At 38.4% G+C, this 24,769-nt stretch overlaps 1 protein-coding gene across 1 annotated transcript; it reads right to left on the bottom strand.

Moving 5' to 3' along the window:
• Positions 1-5,707: 5,707 nt before the first annotated feature.
• SLFN12 (schlafen family member 12) lies at positions 5,708-22,947 on the bottom strand. Its single transcript, XM_064495034.1, is given in 6 exon segments — positions 5,708-11,406; positions 11,409-11,519; positions 11,522-11,612; positions 11,614-11,979; positions 11,981-12,131; positions 22,868-22,947. Coding segments are annotated over 5 exon segments (1,152 nt in total). The 5' UTR covers positions 12,107-12,131; positions 22,868-22,947; the 3' UTR covers positions 5,708-10,948.
• Between the last annotated feature and the right edge of the window lie 1,822 nt (positions 22,948-24,769).

Genomic DNA, 24,769 nt, shown 5'->3' with positions numbered 1-24,769 from the left:
ATGTAGCCAGAATTGGGGTTGCTAGATCATATGGTAGTTCTATTTTTAATTTTTTGAGGAGCCTCTATACTGTTTTACATATTGGCTGCATCTATTCATACCAACAGTGTATAAAGTTTCCCCTTTCTCCACATTTTCTGTGACAACTGCTACATTTTTTGTACATGTTTTATTTGTTTTGTTTTTGATACTATCCATCCTGACAGGTGTAAGGTGATGTCTCATTGTGGTTTTCATCTGCATCCTCTGATGATTAGTAATGTAGAGCACATTTTTTTATATACCTAGTGGCCATTTGTATGTCTTTGGAGAAATGTCTATTCAGGCCCTTTGCCTATTTTTATGTCAGGGTGGTTTTTTTTTTTGCTGTTGAATTACAGGAGAGTCATACATTTTGGATAAAACCACTCACTAGAATGATGTTTTGCAAATATTTTCTCCCAATCCACAGGATGCCTTTTCACTCTGTTGACTGTTTCTTTTGCTGCACAGACCCTTTTAAGTTTGAGATAGCATCAAAAAGAATAAAAATCTTAGGAATAAAATTAACCAAGAGATGAAAATTATAAAACAGTGATAAAAGAACTTAGAGTGGAAACAGGTAAATGGAAAGACATCCTAGGTTCATGGATAGAAGAATTAATATTGTTAAAATGTCATATTTCCAGCATGATCTATAGATTCACTGCAGTCTCTATCAAAATTCCAGTTGCATTTTTCAAAACAGAAGTAGGAAAAAAAATTCCAAAATTTCTATGGAATCATATACTCTGCCACGCAAAAGCAATCTTGAGTAAGAAGAACAAAGCTAGAAGCATCACTATTCCTGATTTAAAAATATATTGCACTTTTTTTGGGAAAGACCACTTCCCTACGTTTGCACTGCTTGTATTCGGGATTCCAAATAACTTGATTTGAGGAGAGAAGAGGAGCCTTGGGGTCCTTTATTTGGCAGGGAGAGTTGGTAAAGTGATTAATACACTGTTGTTGGAAGACAAGTCTGGAAGCTTGAAAATGTTTTGGCACAGTGTTTAACCCTAGAACTGAACCTTAAAACCCAGCTGAGTAATAGAATATTCTGTTGCCCAGGAGCCCACTGAAATTTTTAAGGAATTCTAGATGGCACTTGAGTGTAGCCAGGTCTGTTAATGACAGTATAGTCTCTTGATCTGGGAGGCTCAGAGACCCTTCCAGGTTTCCTATGAGTTAGAAACTTGTTATAATTACACTAAGATATTACTTAGCCTTTTTTACCATTCTGAAGTAAACTGGATTTTCTGACAATGAGTGGAAAGCAGGTGCCCATGCGAACCTAGATGGCCTATTAAAGAGATCCATGCAGTTTCTAATGTATTCATGAATTACAATGAAGATGATTACATATATAAATATATTACAAAGCCACAGTAGTAAAAATAGTAAGTATCAGCATAAAAATAGGCACATAGATCAGTGAAACAGAACAGAGAACCCAGAAACCAATCCACGTGTAAAATCAACTGATCTTTGTACAGGGTGCCAGGAACATGCAATGTGTGTATCCACAATGAAAAGAATGAAATTGGACCCCTACCTACACTATACACAGGATTCAACTCAAAATAAATTAAGGACTCAAAGATCTCAAACTGTAAAAGTCTTTGAAGAAAACATAGAAGGAAGACATTTTGGCCTTGATCCTGGCAATGGTTTCTTGGATTTGACACCAAAAGCACAGACAACAAAACCTGTGCAAAACCAAAACATAGACAAGAAGGAGTATATCATACTGTATTACATTTCTTGATTCATATTCCACTTATTTACCCAAGGAACTGTTTGTATATATGTGTGTGTCTTTGTGAGTCTGTATATATGTATTTACAAAAATGGATTACTGTTGATACAGGTTTTCTTTTTCTATTCAGTATTACATTTCCTGATTTATTTTAATATTCTCCATGAGTTACTGAAGGTAGAGGACTTGCTATAATGAATAAACCCTGAAATCTCAGTGGTGTGATACAACAAATGTTTCTTTCTTTCTTATGTAAAATTCAGTTGTCATTGAGCGATGGGGACACTATGCTTCATGCCATCAGGTGACAGAAGCACTGAAATATTCAATATATGGTTTTCACAGTCACCTCAGGTGTTGAGTGTAAAGGGAAAGTCCCAGGACATTTCATGGAGATTCTGTCACTGAGACCCTAAATCATACACACAGTCTTCAGCACAAACTCAATAAAGCTGTTGCTTTAGAAATTTGCCACTAAAGTGTGCAGCGGCCAGCAGTTGAAAGAGTTGGTTAGTGTGGTAGTGAATTTCTTAAGTGTCCCCCTAATATTCCCATCCATTTATTGCTGTAAAGGGCCTTTGCAGATGGAAATAAAAGTAATTATCAACTGACTTTTTTCTTCCAGTTTTATTGAGATGTAACTGGCATACAGCACTCTACAAGTTTAAGTTGTACGGCATTATGATTTGACTTACATCATGAAATAATTACCACAGTAAGTTTAGTGAATCCCCATCATCTCATATAAATACAAAATTAAAGTAATAGAAACACATTTTTTTTTACTTGTGATGAGAAGAGTTTGTATTTACTCTCTTGACAACTTTCATATATAACATACAGCAGGGTTAATCACATTTATCATGTTGTATATTACATACATTAATTACATCCCTAGTACTTTACTTATAACTGGAAGTTTATACTTTTTGACTACCTGCATCCAGTTCCCTCACCTCTCCCCTCCACCTCTGGTAACCACAAACATGATCTCTTTTTCTATGAGTTTGCTTGTTTTTGAAGTATAATTGACCTATGTTATTTTCTGTTACACAACATAATGATTCAATATTTCTGTACATTTCAAAATGATCACCATAGTAAGTCTAATTACCGTCTGTCACCATACAAAGATATTACAGAATTATTGACTATATTCCCTACATTGTACATTTCATATCCTTAAAATTTATTTTGCAAGTGGAAGTTTGTACCGCTTAATCTCCTTTACCTATTTCTCTTCTTCCTCCCACCCGCTGCTCTCTGGCATCCACTTGTATATTCTCTGTATCTATGACTCTGTTTCTGTTTTGTTCATTTGTTTTGTTTTTCAGATTCCACATATAAGTGAAATCACACAGTATTTGTCTTTCTATGACTGACTTGTTTCACTTAGCATAATACTCTCTAGGCCCATCCATGTTGTCACAAATGGCAAGCTTTCATTCTTTTTGTAGATGAGTAATATTCCATTGTGTATATACCACATCTTCTTTATCCATGCATCTCTTGATGGGCACTTAGGTTGCTTCCATATCTTGGCTATAGTAAAATAATGCTGCAATGAACATGAGAGTGTATCTATCTTTTCAAGTTAGCGTTTTTTTGGGTTTTTTTTGATAAATACCCACAAGTGGTATTTCTGGATTATATGTTAATGCTATTTAAAATTTTTTGAGGACCTTTCATATTGTTGTGCATAGTGGCTACACCAATTTTCATTCCCACCAATAGTGCACAGTGTTCTCTTTTTTCCACATCCTCACCAACACTTGTTTATTTTTTGTCTTTATGGTAATAGCCATTCTAACATGTATGAAGTGGTATTTCCTTTTGGTTCTGACATGCTTTTCTGTGATTATTAGTGATATTGAGTATCTTTTAGTGTACCTGTTGACCATCTATCTGTCTTTGGAAAAATCTATTCAAATCCTCTGCCATTTTTAAGTCACATTGTGTCTTTTTGCTGTTGAGTTGTATGAGTTCTTAATATGTTTTTGATATTTACCTCTTATCAGGTATATGATTTGAAAATATTTCATTCAGTACTTTGTCTTTTCATTTTGTTGATGAATTCCATTGCTATGTAGCAGCTTTTTAGTTTGATGTAGTTCCATCTGTTTATTTTTTTTGTGTGTTAAATCAAAGAATCATTCCAAGACGTATGTCAAGGAGCTTTTCTGCCTATATTTTTTCTAGGAATTTTATGGTTTCAAGTCTCATGTTTGAGTCATTAATCCACCTGAGTTAATTTTTGTATATTGTGTAAGATAGTGGTTGAGTTTCATTCTTTTGCATGTGGCTGTCTGGCTTTATTGAGGAGACTGTACTTTCCACATTGCATTTTTAAAGTACCATTTACAATAGACCCAACCATTTAATTCACAAAATATGTTATGTTGAAAATTAGGAAACAGTGACTAAAGAACTCATAGAAATCTGAAGAAATTGATAGATATAACATGTTCATGGGTTGGAAGAGTCAATATTGTTAAGATGTTGACTCTTCTGAAATTGATCTAGGGATTTAAAACAATTTCAGTTAAATTCCAGAAGGACTTTTTGGTAGTACAAATTGACAATATGATTGTAAAATACATACAGGGAGCAAAAAAATTTAAGGTGTTTACTATAGTTAAAAATAATTAGAAAATTGTGGTATTAGAGAAATGAGAGAAGTATAGATCAAGACAGAGAGTACAGATTATCAGATAGAGTCCAAAATAGATTCATGTCCATTGATCATTGACAAAGGTGCAAAGACAGCTTGGTGGAAAGTAGTCTTTTCAACCAATGATGCTGGAAAAATTGGATTTCCATGTGAACAGAAAACCTTCAATGCATACCTGACAGTCTCAAAAACAATTCACTCTTAATGAATCATACACCAGAATATTTGTATGCATATTGAGAACGTTTCCTATAACATCCTGTTTTGTGGAGTCAGAAAAGTCCTAGGGCAGGGACTGAAGACCATGTGGAGTAGAACTGAGGTGAGGTGCCGTCAAGTTGCATGTACTAAAACTAGTTAAAATCAGTGCAGAGCTGGCTATGGCTTTATGACTAGAGTAAAAGATGAGGCTGAGAGAACTGAAAAGGGGCACAAGAAGTGTCTCCTCATATGGTTCTCAAGGGGGCAGTGCTTCTACCAGGGGATGTCACAATGGTTTCATTGAATTGGAAGTGGAGCCTACCACCTGGACATTTTGTGGGTTCCGATGTGAACCCCTATACAAAGGGTAGCATTACCATTGAGCCTGGGGTGGTGCTATAGATTAGCAAGGAAAAACTGGTTTGCTCCATAGCTGGAGTAGAGAGTACCATGTCTGAAATTCTGAGGAATTCTTTGAGTACCACTTAGTTTTTCATGTCTAAAAACAAGTGTTAACAAAACTATAACAACTCGGTAAAGCAAGACCAAAGAGAATGCTGATTACCTAGGAAGGAAGGTTTGCATTATGCGACCATGTAAGAATCCCATACAGCTGAGATGATGGCCAAGGAGAACATGAAACGAATAGTGAAAGAAGATGTTGTAAAAGTTAACTATGGCCTTGGTCTACTATAGCATATGGAAGAGCTGGAAAGCAGGAAGTATTCTGACACATATGGAAAGTACTAAAGATGACGGTGATGGCAGGTGCTACTAATGTTTTCCCACGGAAGTAAGAAGGTAGAAACACCTCAGTGGGATTCATACTAGGTTTCGTTTTCTATCTTGACTTGAGGAAGAACTGAACATGATCAGAGAGACTTTATCTTTTCTCTTATTCCAGTACTTTCAGTATATCTGCATGTGGCGGTGTCATAGGTATCTACCCCTTGTTAGCTGCAGGCGGTATTTCTCTCCTTGGGTATGTTTATGAGAAGTTGGGTTGTACTGAGAGATTCTGCCACCTTGAGAATTTTTCCAAAATTATGTGTCTTTATTGGCACTTTGCTCAAAGCACTGATGGCTTCTTTTTGCCCACAGAATAAAGCCTGCTGCACTCCTCAGATATTTTAGTATATTCACAGTCTGTTCCCTGCTGCTTTTTATGGCTTCTTAAGCCATCCTCCTTTACCTCCCAAAGCGTAGGTTCCAACCACACAGGTCTACTGTTCACTGCCTACACAGACAGTGATTAAGTTTTGATACATGAGCTTTTCTCCATCCTCACCTCTCCTCAAAGTAGTCAGGTATGATCAGTGACTAAAATCAGTCACTGCTCTGGGACCCTGAGAGCATTTGTCCCAGAGAGGCCTTGGGTAATGCTTTGTCTTTAATGAGTTCCTCCAGGATCTAGACTCCTTTGTGATTTAGGGCCCTTTGGCCCAGGGATGTGCAAAATTGTAGATATGAGAAGGGATTTTGCAGACGCAGGTGATGACTACAGAGGCTGTTTATTCACATGTGTTAGTGAATAAAGGGGAGCAGGATCTCAGTTCACGGTCCTGGAGTCTCCCTCAGACACACTGGGTAAGTTGCCCAGAGGGTCAACGAGCTGGTCTTTTAGGATCCTTCCCACCTGAGGGTCTTGGTTTCCCAGGTTGTACGATGTTCTGCAGAAGTTTTTCAGGTTTGATAAACTTCCTCTTCTCCATGTCTCTGCCTCCCACAATTTCTCCACATTTGAGAAATATTTTTATTAATGTTCACCAGTTACAATCCTTTTATTAGTGATAGCACTTATCAATATTACTTACTATATAAGATATTTCACAATGTGCATAATTTCAACAAAATAACAGCTCTTGAGATAGGCATTAATGCAACAGTTTTCTGAACACTTGTTTTATTTTAGAATTATCTTGGAGCTTTAAAACCTTTGTACAGACTTCCTCTTAAAGATTGTGATAAAATGTATCTGACAGGTCCAGTAATCTTTACTTTTAAAAGCATCATGTGTCCTTGCCACTCACTGTGTAGTCCATGGACTATACCATGGGCATTACCTGGGTGCTAATTTACAATGTAGAGGAGGGCCTGCTGAGTCAGAAATAGTGTTAAACCAGAACTTCAAGGTGATTTGCATAGACATTACATTTTAGAAGCACTGCCCTAGGTGATTCTTAAGTGCAGTCCAGACTGAGAACTCCTGACTTAACAGATGAAGAAGGTGAGAACCTCATTGCATCATCAGTGGCAGCATCCTTAAGTGCTGTCTCTGGTCTGTGATCTCACTCATACTCTTGACACAAGAGTCACCTTTTTTTTTTTTTTTTTTTTTTTTTTACCAGGGAAACGAAATTCTGTGCAATCAGATGTATGATGTTTTCCCTAGATATTTCTCCCCAGTGATACCAGTACCTAAGTCCGTGTGTAAAACCTGTTGGTGTGGATCAATCTGTACCAAGGGGTGAAAATCCCAGCAGTTGGATTCAGTTATGTCTTTAATGCAGGAGATTCCCACTTCTCTTAATGCTCTCGTGTGCTTTGTCAGCTTTGAGATACACTGAGGAGTATTAGGACTCTCCAGAGAAGCAGATCCAATAGGGGATTGTATCTATATCGAGAACTCTATCTATCTACATACTTGCATGTATCTCTATTATTTCTGTCATCTGTATTAGTGAAATTGTAGTGTGTTTTAGATACCATAACATATTCTATGGGGACAAAATTGTACCCATAAATTTTGTAAAAAAAAAAAAAAGTCAACGTCAGTGGTAAGTGGTTGAGGCTAGTGAGTTCTTGTTCTGGGAGTATTTAGTAGAAGTAGTGATTCTAACTTGAAAAGAGTTTTGTTGCTTTTAAAGTTGGAGGCATGCATGTCTCAGCCTGAAGCACAACCAATATTTATGAAACAGCACCTACATCCAGGCACTGTGCCAGGTGCTGGTTCTGCTGCAGTTGTGAAGGCAGACATGGCCTCTCCTACATGGATATTATAATCTGGTAGGGAAGACAGCTATAAAGAAATAATCTCATTGGCATGGAGTGCTGTGGGGACAAGTACAGGATGCTTGGAAACATAGCAGTGGGTTCTCATCAGTCTGGGGAGACAGGGAAGGTTTGCTAGGTAGGCGACATGTAATATATGTGAAGGGTAAACAGAGGCAAGCCACTTGAAAAGGGAGCAGAGGAAGAAAATGCTAGCTGGGAGGGATAGTGCAGGTGCAAAATGCCAGAGCAGGATTGTTGCATTTAAGTCCAGCTCTGCTGGAGAGTGGAATGTGAGTGTAGTTGTGGGGCCAGGTGAAGCTATAGAGCTAGGCAAAGGTCAGGTCATGAATCACCTTTTGAAAGGAATCTGCCTTTAAGGAATTTGCCACTATGTTAAGATCGATGAGAATCCATGAAGACTTTATGGAGAATGGTCATCAGTTCTTCATCTCAGAATGCCTAGTGTGATGAAGAATATTGACATAGAGGGTATTCAAACATGGAAGCAGGGACGTGAAATAAGTTGTCCCAACAGTGCAGACAAGATACGATGTCAGCCTTATCTAAGGCAGTGACAATGTAGATAAAGAGTGGATGAATGGGAAAGACAGTTAATTTATAGATCTTGTTGACGGATTGTATGTTGATTAGAGAAAGGAGGGAATGAAAGAAAACTCCCAGGTTTTTGACTGCAGCACCTGAAACTTTTTTTCTGACATACGGGAGATTAGAGGAGGAGGGAATTGAGAGAGGAGCAGGAGAGATCAAGAGTTTCTTTTGAGATCTGTTTAGCTGAAAATGTATGTGGTACATCCAAACAAAGATAATCATTAAGCAATTGAGTATACTCTTTTATAGGTTAGAGAGACTGGGACCCCTGGAGGCCAGTCTCTCTGCAGTAACAGCTCCAGCTCCAAGGAGGAGACTCAGTGGCAGGGACTTTGGGTGACTGCAGCAGCTGTGTTCACCTTTGGTGAAGACTGTGGGGTCCTTGGTAGCAAAGTCGCAGATGTCCACAGTGTGATGAGGTTGCTGGCGTTCTCATGCTCTCCTTTTCCCCGTGGGGTAAAATCCCTCCAAGGACATCCCTCTTGGTGACCATTTTGGAGGCTAGGAAGTTGAAGACCGAAGCTCCAGCAGGTTCAGTGTCTAGTGAGGACCTCTTCCTGGTTCATTTCATAGATGCCCATCTTCTTGCTGTGGCCTCACATAGCAGAAGGGGTGAGGGAGCTCTCTGGGGTCTCTTTTATAAAAGGGCACTAAATCCCTTCATGGGGGCTCCACCTTCATGACCTAATCACCTACCAAAGGCTCCACCTTGATATCACCTTTCTGGGGAGTAGGATTTTAACATATGAATTTGGGAGGGGGACACATTCAGTCCATAAAGGTGGTGCTACCTGTCCCACAAAATTTTAAACTGGTTTCAAGGCTTAAAGATCTTTGACTACCAAGATAATGTGCACTTAGGCTGAAAATCCATATAAAGTAAAGTGACTCATCTACTTCGGAAAACAATTTGGCATCACCTTATTGTTTGAATATTCACATACCTCCTGACCCAGCAATTCCACTCCTAAGTGTGCACCAAAGACAAACTCTTGCAAATATGCACCAGAAGACTGAACAAGAATATTTAAGGTAACGGTGTCTATATAGCAGAAAACAACATGTTGCCCATAAGCAAGAAGAACAAAAACAGATAAATCAGAGATGCTGAGTACTGATGGCCTTTCTTCAAAAACTGAATATAGCCACATGTGAAGCTGGGTCTAAATCTAGACTTCCCAGTGACATGATATACTTCCCTTTTTGTTTAAACTAAATTGAGTTGGGATTCTCTTTCTTGCAAGTAAAGGAGTTCCTATCACACCACAAAAAGTCTAATCAAAATCTCAAAAATTAGGTCTTGACATATTCAATAATAAAACACCAAAGTGGTCCCCTGAATGCCAGAATATGCTTCGATGACAAGTTTTAAGATAGAGCTGATTTAAAAAGAAGGAGATATGAACACACACACACTAAGTCCGAAGAAGCCAGAATTAAATTACCTGGAGGGGAACATCTCTGCTGCTGACTTTCCAAATTCTTACTTTTACAAATAGATGGAAGAGGTTTTAAGGGAAATAAATGGAAAAGTGTAAAGAAAGATGAAAGAACAAGACAATAAAAGAGGCAAGTGTTCCCGAGAGAGAAATGGTCAGTTACTGAAACTGAGCTCAGGAGGAAAAGGGAGGATTGCCCAGGCTTTCCCTGAAGGTGAGTAGAGGTAGTAGGGAAGGAAAACAGGGTGAATTCGATTTTTATTCCAGGAAGTGCTACCAAGAGGAGATAGTGTGCTTTCTGTATGCACAGAAATAGCTACCTTCGAAGTGTGTAGCAACAGTGAACTTCTGTAGTCATCAAACCATAAGAAAAGAGAACAAAAAGAAGAAAAAGGAAAAAAAAACCTACAAAAGATTGCTTTGGCAGTTTGGGGTCTTTTATGGTTCCATCTAATTTTGGAATTGTTTGTTCTAGTTCTGTGAAAAATGTTGTGAGTACTTTGACAGGGGTTGCATGGATCTGCAGATTGCTTTGGGTAGTACAGCCATTTTGATAATGTTGATTCTTCCAATCCAAGGGCACAAGATATGTTTCTATTTCTTTGTATCATCTTCAACTTCCCTCATCAATGTTTTAGTTTTCAGAGTATATGTAACCTTCTGGGTTAAGTTTATTTCTAGGTATTTTGTTCTTTTTGATGCATTGGAAATGTTTGTGCCAGTTATTAAATTCTGGTTTTTGAACTGGAAAAAAAAAAGTGAATGAAGGGCTGCAAATTGCAAAATAGTCTTCTTTCTTATGGGTGAGTTGTATTCCATTACATATATATGCTGCATCTTCTTTATCCATTCATCTATTGATGTGCACTTATGATGCTTCCATATCTTGACAATTATAAATAATGTTGCTGTTAATAGCCAGGTGTATGTATATTTTTGAATTAATTCTTATTTTGTGGTTGGCTTTATTCCTTTGATAACTATGTAAGTTAAAAAAGCTAAAGCTCTAAACGTTCTTAGAAACGATGAATAATACATATATGTAGATTTTTAAAAATATGCAGTATATTGTGTATATGTATTTATATGCAATATGTTGTATATGTACAGTCAATTGTAACAATTCCAAAAATAAATACATAAAGTTATTATAAAATATTGGCCAAAAAACACAATTCTACCTAATAAAACTGAAAACTGAAAAATAAATAAATAAATAAATAACCATCCAAACAAATAAAAACCAACTAACAGATGTTAGTAAATTAGGTGTTGAAATTTGAGGACGATTGATCTTGCCCCAAATCCCAGAGGGGAAAAAAACCTTGCCACCCTAGCCAAAGGTACCCTTGTTTCTAATCCCTGTTTCTCACTAGGTTCAGCATCCAGCATTAATTGGACCCATTCCTCCAGGCTCAGCTGCATCACTTGGCTGTCTTTCACACACCAGGAATCCAGATCTCTAGCAAACACTGCACAATAGAATTGCTCTATTTTGAGTGCACAGGCATATCCACAAAGACTGCCCTCATCATTTACTTCAAGTAATTTGCACGAGTAATTTATCTTCTTCTCTCTACAGTAGTGATAGACAAGTGACTTATTAATGCATTTTTCTATTTCTCTTTCTAATTTGTCAAGGTCAGTCTTCTCTGCTTTAAAGCCAATTACTTCTTGTTTTTCTTCATTTAAACCAATAAAGAAATACCCCCTCAAGTATTTGTAAATGCAGAAACATACTGAGGGAGAATCTCTTTAATGCGATGTAACAACTTTTCTCTTGAGAAGTCTTTGATTTCAACATCTGTGGATTCAGTAAAGATGAGGTTTCTCTGTACCTGAGTTGCATCCTATTAAAAAAGTCAGCAGCCAAGGCCTTCACGCTACTTTCTTCTTGCTCACCAAAACAGAACATCTCTGGAGGTTATGTGTTAATCCCTTTGCAGTTTCATGCTTGTCTTGAGGAATTCCAGTGCAGCAGTAGCACTCATGATATTTACAGATGTTATATCTCTTTTGTACAAATTGGAGCTCAAGGTAGCAATCCTCAAATCAAAGATTTCTGGATTCCACAATTTGACAACAATCAGAAAATGTTTGTCTCGCTGCATAAAGGCTAAGTATTTGTGAACAAATGAAACAATATTGGTAAAAGAATTTTTCAAATATAATCCTATTCCATCTTTTTTATAACTATAGTTTTCATTCTCAATTTTAGCCTTACTCTCTGCCCATCTAGAATTCAGCAAAGCAATCACAGATCATGAAATGTTTTCATTCTGCTTTTTTTCTCAGTTGACTATCTTTCATTTTCTTTCTGTTCTTCTCCCCAAAAGTGACACTTCCCACAGATAGAACCAGCTCATTAGAGTCAGTGTCCGAAACAACACAGATGGTCATTTTCCCAGGAGTCATTCAATTTCCAAGTAGAAGTCCTTTTCTGTAAAACAGACAGAGGCATTTAAAACAGGACCTGAACAGGAGAGACCACAAGTTCTCTATTGTGAGGCAAACTCAACAAAATCCTTTATTTTGCTTTATCCTATATTCCACTGGATCCCATGGTAAGGATACAGATGTAAAGTAGCTTTTATGGACCTATTTTGAGTTAAGACTGTAATCATTTCTATTCCTGTGAAGTTTTCCATTTTTTTGCCATAGTTTTATATGATCCTCTTCTAATGGTTTTAATCTCGTTTTTACTTGTGTTTACATTTCCTTTCTAATTCCTAATACCATATAACTTGTTTCCCTCTTCTTTCCTTAAATAAGGCCCTGAAGGGAGTCTATCTATTATATAGGGGAGTTTTATATGTTACATTTTTTTTTTAATTTCAACTTTATCTTAATTATCTTCTTTTATTGGGACTCCTTTGGGAAAATTATCAGTTGAAGTCTAAAGACATCTAGCAATATGCCATTTTAATAAGTTTTCCTTTTAGCAAGGATGAAGTAGATTCATAAATTTTGGCCATTGATCTTAAGCAAGGTGGGCCAAGTCACTGTACCCTTTTTCTGTCAGACGTCCACAGATTTTCAATGAGGTAAAATTCTTATATACAAAAACATCTGCTTTAGTATAAGTATCCTTAATCCATTAACTCTGTCCCTTGAAGGTCAACTGGGATTACAGCTTTGCCTAGAGGCCTAGAGACAACTGAGAGTAGAGTCCATCACAGGTAGTAATCATGACACTAGGAAAAGACATTAAGGGGTCTGAACATTTCTGTCCACAGCTGGACCAGTATCCTGCAGAGGCTCAGCTGTAGACTGTGGATACCACTTCTGTCTCTATAAACTTCTGACTATATGTAAACACCTGTTACAGATGGAATGTGTCCCTCCAAAGTTCATATGTTGAAACCCTCCCCTCCTATGTGATGGTATTAGGAAGTGGGGCCTTTGGGAGGTAATAAGGATTAGATGAGGTCATAAGAGTCAAGCACTCATGAATAAGATTAGCGACCTTATAAGAATCTCAAGAGAGCTTGCTTCTCCCTGCTCTCCATCATTTGAAGATACAATGAAAAGCCACTTGCCTGCAACCAGAAGAGGACCTTTACTGGAACCTGACCACACTGGCACCTTGATCTTGGACTTCCCAGCCTCCAGAACTGTGAGAAATAAATTTCTGTTGCTTATAAGCCACCCAGTCTATGGTATTCTTATAATAGCAGCCAGAGCTGACTACGACAGCAATAATAACTTTGGGGCTCCAGACCATTTGGATATTTGGGGTTAAACAAAGAAAATCCACATATCAATCATGACCATGGCATACAGAGGGAAAACAGCAACAGACATTCCACATAACACTTTGCAAATTACAGGGCCTAGACCAAGTGTTCGGTAAATGTCACCATTCCAAATGCCCCAGAGTAGTCACCACTCCTCATGTGACTTAGGGCCTCTGTGCCTTTGCCCTCCTCCACTTTTGTCACCTGAAATGTCTTCTTATCCTTCCTAGAAGTCCCAGGTCTATGCTCTCCTTGGGTCTCCCACAGAACTTTGTATCCATGCTGGGTACTAATCTCACCATGGATCTTAGGAAATTTTATAAACAGAGCACTGAAGTGTCCAGAGTGGTTGTTCTCAAACTATAAGAAATCAGGTGGAGGCTCCTAATCATTTAGGACACCAGGAGGAAAGGTCTGGGGCCTGCTTCCTGCTGTGGACTCCGAACCTCAGAGGGTGCAGAGCTCTCTTCATGCTCTGGAATGTCTTCCATGAAATTTTCTGAGTCCTGCCAGTGCCTGAGACCAGCCAGGGCCAGAATTGTCATCCTGGAAGGGTGCCCAAGCCTGGACAACACTGTTTGGGTCCAGGTCCCCATTTCTTTCATTTATAGTGCTCAATGGCCCTCTATCCAAGGAACCCTGGGACCATGCCAGCAAGGTGTCCTGGGACCTTATGGCTGGATCCTAGTTCCAAGAGAATAGCCTGGTGCTATAAATTGAATGTTTGTGTACTCCCAAAATTCATATGTTGCAACCTAATTCCCAATGTGATGGTGTTTGGAGGTAGGGCCTTTGGGAGGTGATTAGGCCCTGAGGATGGAGCCATCATAAATAGGATTAGTATCCTTATAAAAAGAGTCCCTGGAGAGCTGCCTGGACCCTTCCACAATGTGAGGGCAGAGAAAAGACAGTCATCTATGAACTGAGAAGAGGAACTCACCGGATACCAAATCCACTGGCACCTTAATCTGGATTTTCCAGCCTCCATAACTGTAAGAAATAAACTGTCATTTATAAGCCAGCCAGTCTATGATATTTTATTATAACAGCATGAACAAACTAAGACACTTGTCAAGTGGATCACCTGACAAGCTGGAACAGTATTTCTTTCACAGGATAGAGACTGGATTGCCAGAATGATGGTAATGTGCTAACTTTAGTTGACTTAAATTGTCTACACTGGCAGGAGCCCCACAAAAGATACTCTGGGTAGAACTCACCATTGAAGTCATCTGGTCCAGTGCTTTTCTTTGTTGGAAGGTTTTTGATTCAATCTCCTTACTAGTTATAGGTTGATTCAGATTTTCCATTTCTTCCTAATTCAGTCTTGGTAGGTTGTGTGTTTGTAGGAATTTGTCCATTTAATCTAGGTTATCCAATTTGCTGGTGTACCATGGTTCATAGTACTCTCTTATAATCCCTTTTATTTTTATAAAATTAGTATTCATGTCCCTTCTTTCATTTTTTATTTTAGGTTTTTTCCTTCATCAATATAGGTAAAGGTTTGTCAATTTTGATTTTAAAAAATGTAGTCTCATTGATTTTTTTCCTATTGTTTTTCTAGTCTCTATGTCATTTATTCTGCTCCACTCTTTATTATCTCCTTCCTTCTGCTAATTTTGAATATTGCTTGTTCTTCTTTTTGTAGTTCAAGGTATAAAATTAGGTTGTTGATTTGAGATCTTTTTTCTTTTTTAATGTAGGCATTTACCACTATAAACTTCCCCATTAGTGTGCTAGTGTTGCACCCCTTACATTTTATTATGTTGTGTTTTTATTTTCATTTGTCTCAATATATTTTCTAATTTCCCTTATGATTTCTTGACTTCGTTCTTTTCCCTCAGGATTGATTTGGCAGTTCTGGGTCTTTTATGATGTCATGTAAATTGTAGGATTATTTGTTATAGTTCTGTGAAAAATGTCACAGTTATTTTCATAAGGATCACATTAAATCTGTAGATGGCTCTGGGTCATATGGCCATTTTAACATTATTAATTCTTCCAATCCAAGAGCATGGGATATCTTTCCATTTCTTTGAATCATCTTCAATTTCCTTTATCAATATTTTAGTTCTGGCATATAGGTCTTTTGCATATCTTCTTGGGTGAATTTGTTTTTTTTAGCTCTTTTTAAAATAGAGTTGGTTGTTTTCTTATTGTTGAGTCTTATGAGGGGTTTTTTTTTGTAATTTTGGATAACAATACTTTATCAGATATATCTTTTGCAAATATCTCCTCCTAGTCTATGCCTTGTCTTCTCATTCTCTTGACATTTTCTTTTCAGAGCAGAAGTTTTAAATTTTAACAAAGTCCAGCTTATCAATTCTTTAGTTCATGGACCAAGCCCTTGGTGCTGTACTGAAAAAGTCACTGCCATACCCAAAGTCACTGAGGTTTTCTCCTGCATTATTTTGTGGGTGTTTTACAGTTTTGAATTTTACATTTATGTCTGTGATCCATTTTGAGTTAATTTTTGTGTAGTGAGTAAAGTCTGTGCCTAGATTTTTTTTTTCCATGTGGACATCCAGTAGTTCCCAGCAGCATTTGGTGAAAAGACTATCTTAGCTCCATTGAATTGCCTTTGCTCATTTGTCAAAGATTGGCTGATCACAATTATGTGGGTCTATTTTTGGGCTCTCTGTTCTGTTCCATTGATTTATTTCTACTCTTCCAGTAGTATCATGCTGCCCTACTCAGGGTAGCTTTATTGAAGCTAAAGTACTTTCTAGAAGTTGGGGAATGTTAGTCCTCCAACTTTGTTCTTCTCGTTCAATTGTGTTCATTATTTTGGTTTCCTCTCCATTTAACTATGGAATCATTTTGTTGATATGCATAAAGTATCTTGCTGGGATTTTGACTGGGATTGCATTGAATCTATAGCTCAAGTTGAGAAGAACTGACATCTTGACAATATTAAGTTAATCACAAATATGGAAATCACTCCATTTATTTAGCTCTACTTTGATTTCTTTCATCAGTGTTGTGTGGTTTTCCTTGTATGTATCTTTTACATATTTGTTAGATTTATACTTAAATATTTCATTTTGGGTGGTGCTAATATAAACAGTATTTTGTTTTCAATTGCAAATTTCACTTGTTCATTACTGGTATATGGGAAAATGATTGGCTTTTGTATATTAATCTTGTATCCTGAAACCTTGCTATAATTATTTACAGTTCCAGGAGCTTTTTGTTTGTTTTATTGTTGATTCTTTTAATTTTATACATAGATGATTGTGTCATCTGTGAACAAATACAGTTTTATTTCTTGCTTCCCAATCTGTATACCTTTATTCTCTTTTCTTGTTGCATTATTTTAGCAAGGACTTCCAATATAATGTTGAAAAGAAGGCGTGAGAGGGGATATCTTGACCTCAACTTAATATTAGTGGGAAAGCTTCAAGTTTGTCGCCATTAAGATGATGTTTGCTGTAGGTTTTTTGTAGATATTCTTTATCAAATTTAGGAAGTGCCCCTCCATCCTGAATTTGCAGAAAGATTTTTTCTTTTATCATAAATGAGTTTTAGAATTTGGTAAATGCTTTTCCTTCATCTATTGACATGACTATGTGATTTTTCTTTGTTGGCCTATTGATGTAATGGGTTACATGGATCAATTTTCAATTGTTAAACTGGCCTTACACACCTGTCATAAATACCACTTGGTTATTGTGTGAATAATTCTTTTTATACATTTTTGATTCAAGTTTCTGAAATTTTGTTGAAGATTTTTGCATCTTTTGCATAAGAGATATTGATCTGTAGTTTAATCTTCTTGTAATGTCATTTTCTGGTTTTGGCATTAGAGTAATGCTGGCTTCACAGAATGAATTAGGAAATATTCCCTCTGCTACTATCCTCTGAAGGAGATTGTAGAAAATTAGCATAATTTCTTCCTTAATGTCTGGTAGAATTCATCAATGAACCCATCTGGGCTGGTGCTTTCTCTTTTGGAAGGTTATTAATTGTTTATTCAATTCCTTTAGTAGGTTTAGGCCTATTTAGGTTGCCTATTTCTTTTCATGTGAATTTTGACAGACTGTGCCTTTCAAGGAATTGGTCCATTTCATCTATGTTATCAAATGTGTGGGCATAGGTTTGTTTACAGTACTTCTTGATTATGTTTTTAATGTCCATGGGATCTGTAGTGATGTCCCCTCTTTCATTTCTGATATTAGTAATTTGTGTCCTTTTTCTTTTCTTTCTTAGCCTGGCTAGAGGCTTGTCAATTACATTGACCTTTTCAGCTTTCGGTTTTGTGCTTTTCTCTGTTGATTTCCTATTTTCAATTTCACTGATTTCAGTTCTAATTATTATTCTTTGTTTCTTCTGCTTACTTTGGATATAATTTGCTCTTTTTTGCCATAGTTTCCTTCCATGGGAACTTAGATTACTGATTTTAGATATTTTTTCCTTTTTAATATATACATTCAATGCTTTAAATTTCTCTCTAAGCATTGTTTTCACTGCATCCCACAAATTTTGATAAATTGTCATTTCCTTTTCATTTAAATCAAAATAATTTTTAATTTCTCTTGAGATTTCTTCTTTCACTCATGCATATCTTTGATAGTGTTTAAATTCCACAGATTTTGGGATTTCCTAGTTATCTTTCTATTATTTATTTCTAGCTTAATTCCATTGTGGTCTGAGCAGACATTGTATGATTTATCTTCTTTTATATTTGTAAAGATGTGCTTTATGGCCCAGAATACAGTCTATCTTAATGAATTTAATTGATTTTTGTAGTGACATGTTTTAGTCCCCTTCTCATTTTCTTTTGTGTGTATTCTATAGATTTTTGGGTGTGTTTACTACAGGAATTACATATAACATCTTAAAATTATGACAGCATGTCTTAAATTCATACCAACTTAACTTCAATCACATAAAAAAAAAGCTCTACTTCTTTACAACTCATCCTTCCCTCACTTTATGTTATTGATGTCACAAATTATATCTTTATATACTATGTACCATTAAAATAGATTTGTAATTTTATGCATCTTTCTTTTAAATCCTGTAGAAAATTTAAAAATAGAGCTACAAACCAAAATCACAAAAATACTTTGGTATTTGTGTATTTTCCTTTGCCAAAGACAGTTATTAGATTTACTAAAATCCTTTCATTTCAACTTGAAGAATTCCCTTCAGCATTTCCTGTAGTGGCCATAAACTCCCTCAGCTTTTGTCTGGGAGTATCTTAATTTCTCCTTTATTTTTGAAAGACAGTTTTGACAGATAATAGAATTTTCAGTTGACAGGTTTCCTTTTCCTTTTAACATTTCAACTATTTCATCCCACTGCCTTCCCACCTCCAAGGTTTCTGCCAAGAAATTGGCTGTTAATCTTGAAGATCCCTTGTATGTGATGAGTTGCTTCTCTCTCGCTGCTTTCTAGATTCACTTTGCCTCTGGCTTTTGATAGTTTGATTATAATGTGTCTTGGTGTGGATCTCTTTGGGTTTATTCTGCTTGGGAGATTATTGATCTATAGAGTCACATATTTCATCCAGTTTAGGAAGTTTTCAGCCATTATTTCTTCAAATAATCCCCCTTCTACTTCTGGACTCATGTAATGTCTATATTGGTCCATCTGATAGTGTCCCACAAACCCCCAAGGATTTGTTTGCTTTTATTCATTCTTTTCTTTCTGCTCTTCAGTCTGGATAATTTCAAGTGTCCTGTCTTAAAGTTCACTGATTTTTTCTTATGCCTTCTCAAATCTGCTGTTGAACTCCTCTCTGTTATTTTTTCCATTTCAGTTATTGTATTTTTCAGCTCTAGAATTTGTTTTCTTTGTATAATTTCTATTATGCTTGTTGATATTCTTATTTTGCGTACATATTATTTTCACCTTCATCTAATATGTCTAATATCTGGGTTTCCTCAGGGAAAGGTTCTGCCATTTTAGTTGTTTTTATTTTGCATGGGCCATGTTTTCCTGTTTTTTTGTACGCCTTGCAAGTTTTCCTCAAAAATCAGGCATCTGAGAAAACAGCCACCTCTCCCAGTCTTTGCAGACTGGCTCTGTGCTAGGGAAGTCCTTCACTGATTAGCTGAGGATGGTCTGTGCATAGTGAATCAGCCTCACATGAAAGCTTAAGGTCTTCTCAGGTCTTTTCTGAAGAACATAAGTCCTGCCTGTGCCTTACTCAATTTCTCTCTATATAGTTGTTTTGGAAATCTCACCCCGCTCCTCCTCCAGGCTTTAGATGGTTATGGTATGTCTCCAACTGTAATCTTTTATCCCAGGCATCTGCAAGTCTACAGTCTCCTTGAAGCATTCATGAGCAGTGGCTGCCACTTTTCCCCACCTGAGATCTGAGTTAGGTGATACAGAGACCTCAGGCAGCCCCCAGACAGTTTAGAACACTGCAAATAAGGCCTGTTCTGGCACCTCCATTTCAAAGGAGTGAAGTGGGAACTGGGCTGCTACCTCCTCCAAAGACCTTGCCTTGCTGGGGAGAGGTTGAGGTGAGGGCAAGCAAAAACATCATGAAATTTCCCATAGTTTTGAATGTGACATTTTCTTGATAGGTTTATTTAGTTGCCTTAAACCTCTGACTATTGGTTCATCCAGCTTCTGGTTGTTTTTTATGTTTCCATGGGGAAACGAAGTGTTGAACCTTCCTTATCACCATTTTGCTGATATCACTCCTGTTATTATTTCTTAATATTGAATTTGATTTATAATATTTGCTTAAGGTTTTACATTTATGATCATGAGTGAGATTGTCTCATAATTGTCCTTTTTAATATTATTGTTGAGAGATGTTCGTGTCAAGGTTATAGTAGCTTCGTAAGTTGGAGATGTAAGCTGTTTTTCTATTCTTTTAACATTTACCTAACATGACAAGTTTTGTTTTGTTTTTTTTTAGTGGAAAAGTCTGTCATGGTCTGGTTCATATTAAACTACACAAACAGTTTTGAGTCTTGCTTTTCCATGTAATACTATTTATAAATAATCATTTTATAAAATAATGATTAGCTATTCTTTAAAAACCTTATTAACTGTTTCATAATTTCATATAGAGTATTACCATACCATTATTTAATTATCCCCCTACAGCTGGGAATTGAAGTTGCTTTTAATTGTTCGATATAACTATACTAGGATCTTGAATCATTATACTGAGACTTGGATATGCTAATCACATCTCCTAATTTGCACTTTGTCTAAGAGTCCCCTGGCAAAGTACTTCAACTCTGCATATAAATATGATTCAAACATACGTAAAGACTTTTGGGGATGGGGAATGGAGGCCAGAACAAGCTTCTTTCCTGTAGTAGGAATGGACCCTTATAGGGGAAAAATCATATAAGTGAAGAAAGAGTTTAGATCTGTGGAAATAAAGGTTGAAGCTAAAACATGAGGTTATACTTGGTCTTGGGTACATAAATAAGCTAAAATTATATGTTTATATAAGTATATACAGACACAAAGAGGTTTCTAAAAGTTGAATTTACCAAACCCAGTGATGAAATATTTAAGGATCTAGATATATATATTGTCAAATGGTTTCCTGAAGAATTGTATCTGATTTTTCTCTAGCAACTTTATCTTAGGGAGGATTACAGGACTGTGACCTGCACCTTTTGTGGGGAGGGGAGAAAGCTATGGTTTCAAGTCTATTAGAAGGCAGCACTATTTCCCCAGGATTGCCCCAAAACTCAGAGCTAAGCCAGAAGGAAGCTGTCTTACCAAGAGATATGAGGACCTAATCATTCATTCAAATAGGCCTCCTGGGCCTGGGTCCCTAGAAGAAGGCTTTTGAACATGACCCTGAGGAGGTCCCCACCAAAGAGAAACTAACAGAGTAAGTCTCTACTCCTGGTAGATAAACAACAATGAAACAAAGTAAGCAAGGTCATTTAAATTTAAAACTTAGTAAAAGTCTTAATATTGCACAGTTAAGGAAAAAAAGCAGAGGGAGATATGTAGTCACTCTACACTTTCTCCACAGTATTATAGCACAACTAGTGTTCTTTAGACCCAGTTTCTTCATATTTCTTAGACACGAGGGCTGCCTCAAACACAGGTGCATCTTTCCTGCCGATGTGACAGAAAAGACTCTCCACCCTATCCTGAAGGGCTGCAGGAGAGACAGTTCCATTTTGCCCAGGAACACAGCCCTAGTCCTACTATCTTCTGGTAATACAAACCCTGCCAAGAAGTCCCTGCTTCCCATTTCTTCTTGCAGCTTCTGTATCTAGAATCCTCTCAACTTTCCTCTCAACCTACCTTACAACACCCTCTGAATCCTTCTGGTTGACCCACCATATGAACATCTGACACCCGAAGTGCTTAAGAAGGATGCCTTCCCATACTGCTGGGCAACCTGGAATTCATAGGAGCTGTAGTTGAGCCACCTTATAGAGGACACAGAACTTTGGGGTTAGCATGGGATCCTAGCCATGTCAGTCCAACACTGTAGCTATGTAGAACTTTCTGTGGTTCAAAACCACTACCTTCAGGCATACATCTGGAACATAATCCTTAAAAGCTATGCTGGGGACTGGAGCCTACCAAGTCCTAGGGCTTTAAAATCATTGACCTCACCTGAAACTTGGATCTAGGTTTACAGGTTAGTTGTTTCCTTTGACATCTTTTATACTTTTGACTGTGGAGAAAATTCTATCCAACCTGGATTGGGGATTTAGGCTGTGTTGTTAGCTATTTTTAATGGAAAAGAGAATGACAGTCACATCTCCTCAGTTATGCTACAATGCAGGTTGGTGGGAACTACACAGAAAAGTGGGACAGGAAGTACCTGAGGAATAAAATCCATGGCACTTCTTTGCCCTCCTCCTACAGCAATTTGTATTTAGTTTAGGCGGGTATGGTTCTCACCACCACCACCCCTTTTAGATGAGAAATATCTGCAGGGCATTACCGTGCTTGGTTTCTCTTTCTGGAATGAGAAGACAGTTCATCAGTGACTGATCAGCCACATTTTACCTACAGAACCTATTCCCTAACTCCCTTTACTTCAGACCCCAGGAGCGCAGAGCACCCCCAAGGAGCTCTGGAGACCTGCACTTGCCCGACTGTCCCTACAGCACTCTGCTCTTCCTCTCCCCCGGCCCACACAGCCTCTGTCAAACTGCAACTTCGCTCCCCAGGCTCTTTAAGGCGTTTTTCTAGCCCATGCAGGGGAAGAAGACGTCGTGCTCTGACCTCAAGCTCCCAAGTGCTCGGGTCCCAAGTCCTTAACAGCTCCTAGCTTTCTGGTAGATGTTGCTACGAAGACAACAGTCACGAATCCAAAATTCCCAGATTGGAGAGAACAGCGGTGGGGTGGGGGTCCTCCCCAGGAGATAGGTGGGGTGGGGTTGTGCTGGCTGCGTCTCACCTCGTCAGGGAGCCAGCAGACTAGACTTCAAGAGAGTAAGTAGCTAGGATTGGAATATTTGGCTATGGAGGGGTACAAACTTACCCAGGCGGGCTGCTTCGGGGCCGCAGGATTCCTTACAGGAGCGCGAGCTCCCCAGTTGCGAGGCGAGAGGATGAAGGGGCGGAAAGACCGCGCCTCCCGCGAATGGCGACGCCGCCCCGCCCCTCCCGAAACCTTGCTAGTGAAACGACAGGACATTGAATAGCCGCCACGTGAGTATCTCTTCGTCGTGGCGGGAGATTTCTCCTTTCATATTTGGTTATCTGTATTTTCTATATTCTGCACGGTGAGACTAAAAGAACGGAGCTCATTTAAAGAAAACAAAACAAAAACAGGGGAGGTTCGCATTACAGTCCGGGTCTGTGCGCTCGCTCCTCGCTCGCGAGACCCGGGTCTCGGTCCTTCCGCACATTGCCGTCCAGCACCGAGGACGACCCTTCCCGCCCGCAGCGCGGCAGCCAATCAACGTTTCGGGAAGTGCCCGCGCGCGAGGTGAGCGACCCTGAGCTTTGGCGCGACTGTCATTTATCTGGCTGATCATTACTGAAGGAGTATCAGGCTTCTGGTGGGGTGATCCTACTCGTATCTTTCCAGTTCTACTCGTATTCCCCAAGCAATACTGCTATCCCCTTGCCTAAAGGCGCAGTTGCCGCTGGGGACCGGGCGGGAGCTGCTGTTACTGAACGAGAGGACAAAGAGGCGAAAAGCGAGCGGCTCCGCGGGAGGCAGATTCGGACACACACCCCTGGTGGTGTAAGGAGCACCTTGAGGCCATCTGGCATGATTAGTCCCGAGCGACTCCGATGGTTTCTCTCAGCGGATACAGCCCTCTTGCCACTTTGCTTTTCGTGGGCCCCCTTTTTATGATAATACAATAGTATTGTATCAGTCTTAATTTCTTGATTTTGATGATTGTACTGTGAATGTCCTTATTTTTAGGAAACACCCGTTGAAGTACTAGTGGTAAAGGATTATCATGTCTGCAGCTTACTTTCAAATGTTTCAGGGAAAAGAAAACGCCGTAGGAGGCGGCACGGGGACAAAGAGAAAAAAAGCGATCAGAATAATCTATGGTCAAAGGACTCTGGGCCCAGTGGCATCTAATATCTAATTTCAAATGCTTGCCTCTCACTGTAAGCAAACCTTTACTAGGTTTTGCTAACATTAGGGCCTGACGTTTCCTGTAACTGGGAAATAAGGGTCCTTTTATTTCTTGGGATACAGAAGAGCATGGAGGGGGCAGAGCTTGGAGGAGGTGTCATGTCAATCAAGGAGGTAACCAGCAGAGGTCTTGGCATAGCAGTCCATAGCTACAAGTGAGGGGAGAGTACCAGAAGAGATACGAGGAGCATGGAATCAGTTCTGGCATGGCATTCTTGGAAATCATAATGCAGGGAAACTAGGTACGAGACCAAACCTGTACTTACACATAAGGAGAGCTCAGACAATATTAGTTGGGCATTAAAAATCTCAGCCACACGGATAGCTAGAAAATTTAGAGATGTTCAGACTGCAAATGGATAGATTTATTTTTTCTGCTATAAAGTAAAAGAAATTGAACAGAACACTTTGACCCTTCCTCCCTTCCCCTTGTATTATGTACAGAGTCAAGAGAAAGAGTGAAAACAAGTGCTATGGAGTTTGGGGTTATATATATTCCTCAGTGTATAAAGGCAACCGAATCCTGCTCTTCAGAATGACATGAAATACATTGTAAATGCGATTGATGCCATGAACAGGGAAATAGATAAGAAGTATGTTTGGGGGAATGAGATGATTACAGCCATATACAGGAGAGAATAAAGGGAGGTTGTAGGAAGGTAGGGTGGGGTAGACATGGGAATGCACCACACAGATCCTCCTGCAAAGGAGGATTTGCTGCCCAGATTTGGAGAGGGCAGTTGGCAGACAGCCTCTAAATGTCAGGTCCTTCAGGGCCTGCCT

This window comes from Camelus dromedarius, chromosome 16 (assembly GCF_036321535.1).
Source record: "Camelus dromedarius isolate mCamDro1 chromosome 16, mCamDro1.pat, whole genome shotgun sequence".
Taxonomy (NCBI): domain Eukaryota; kingdom Metazoa; phylum Chordata; class Mammalia; order Artiodactyla; family Camelidae; genus Camelus; species Camelus dromedarius.
The sequence above is the reverse complement of the archived record's forward strand: the minus strand, read 5'-3'. Positions and strand labels throughout refer to the sequence as shown.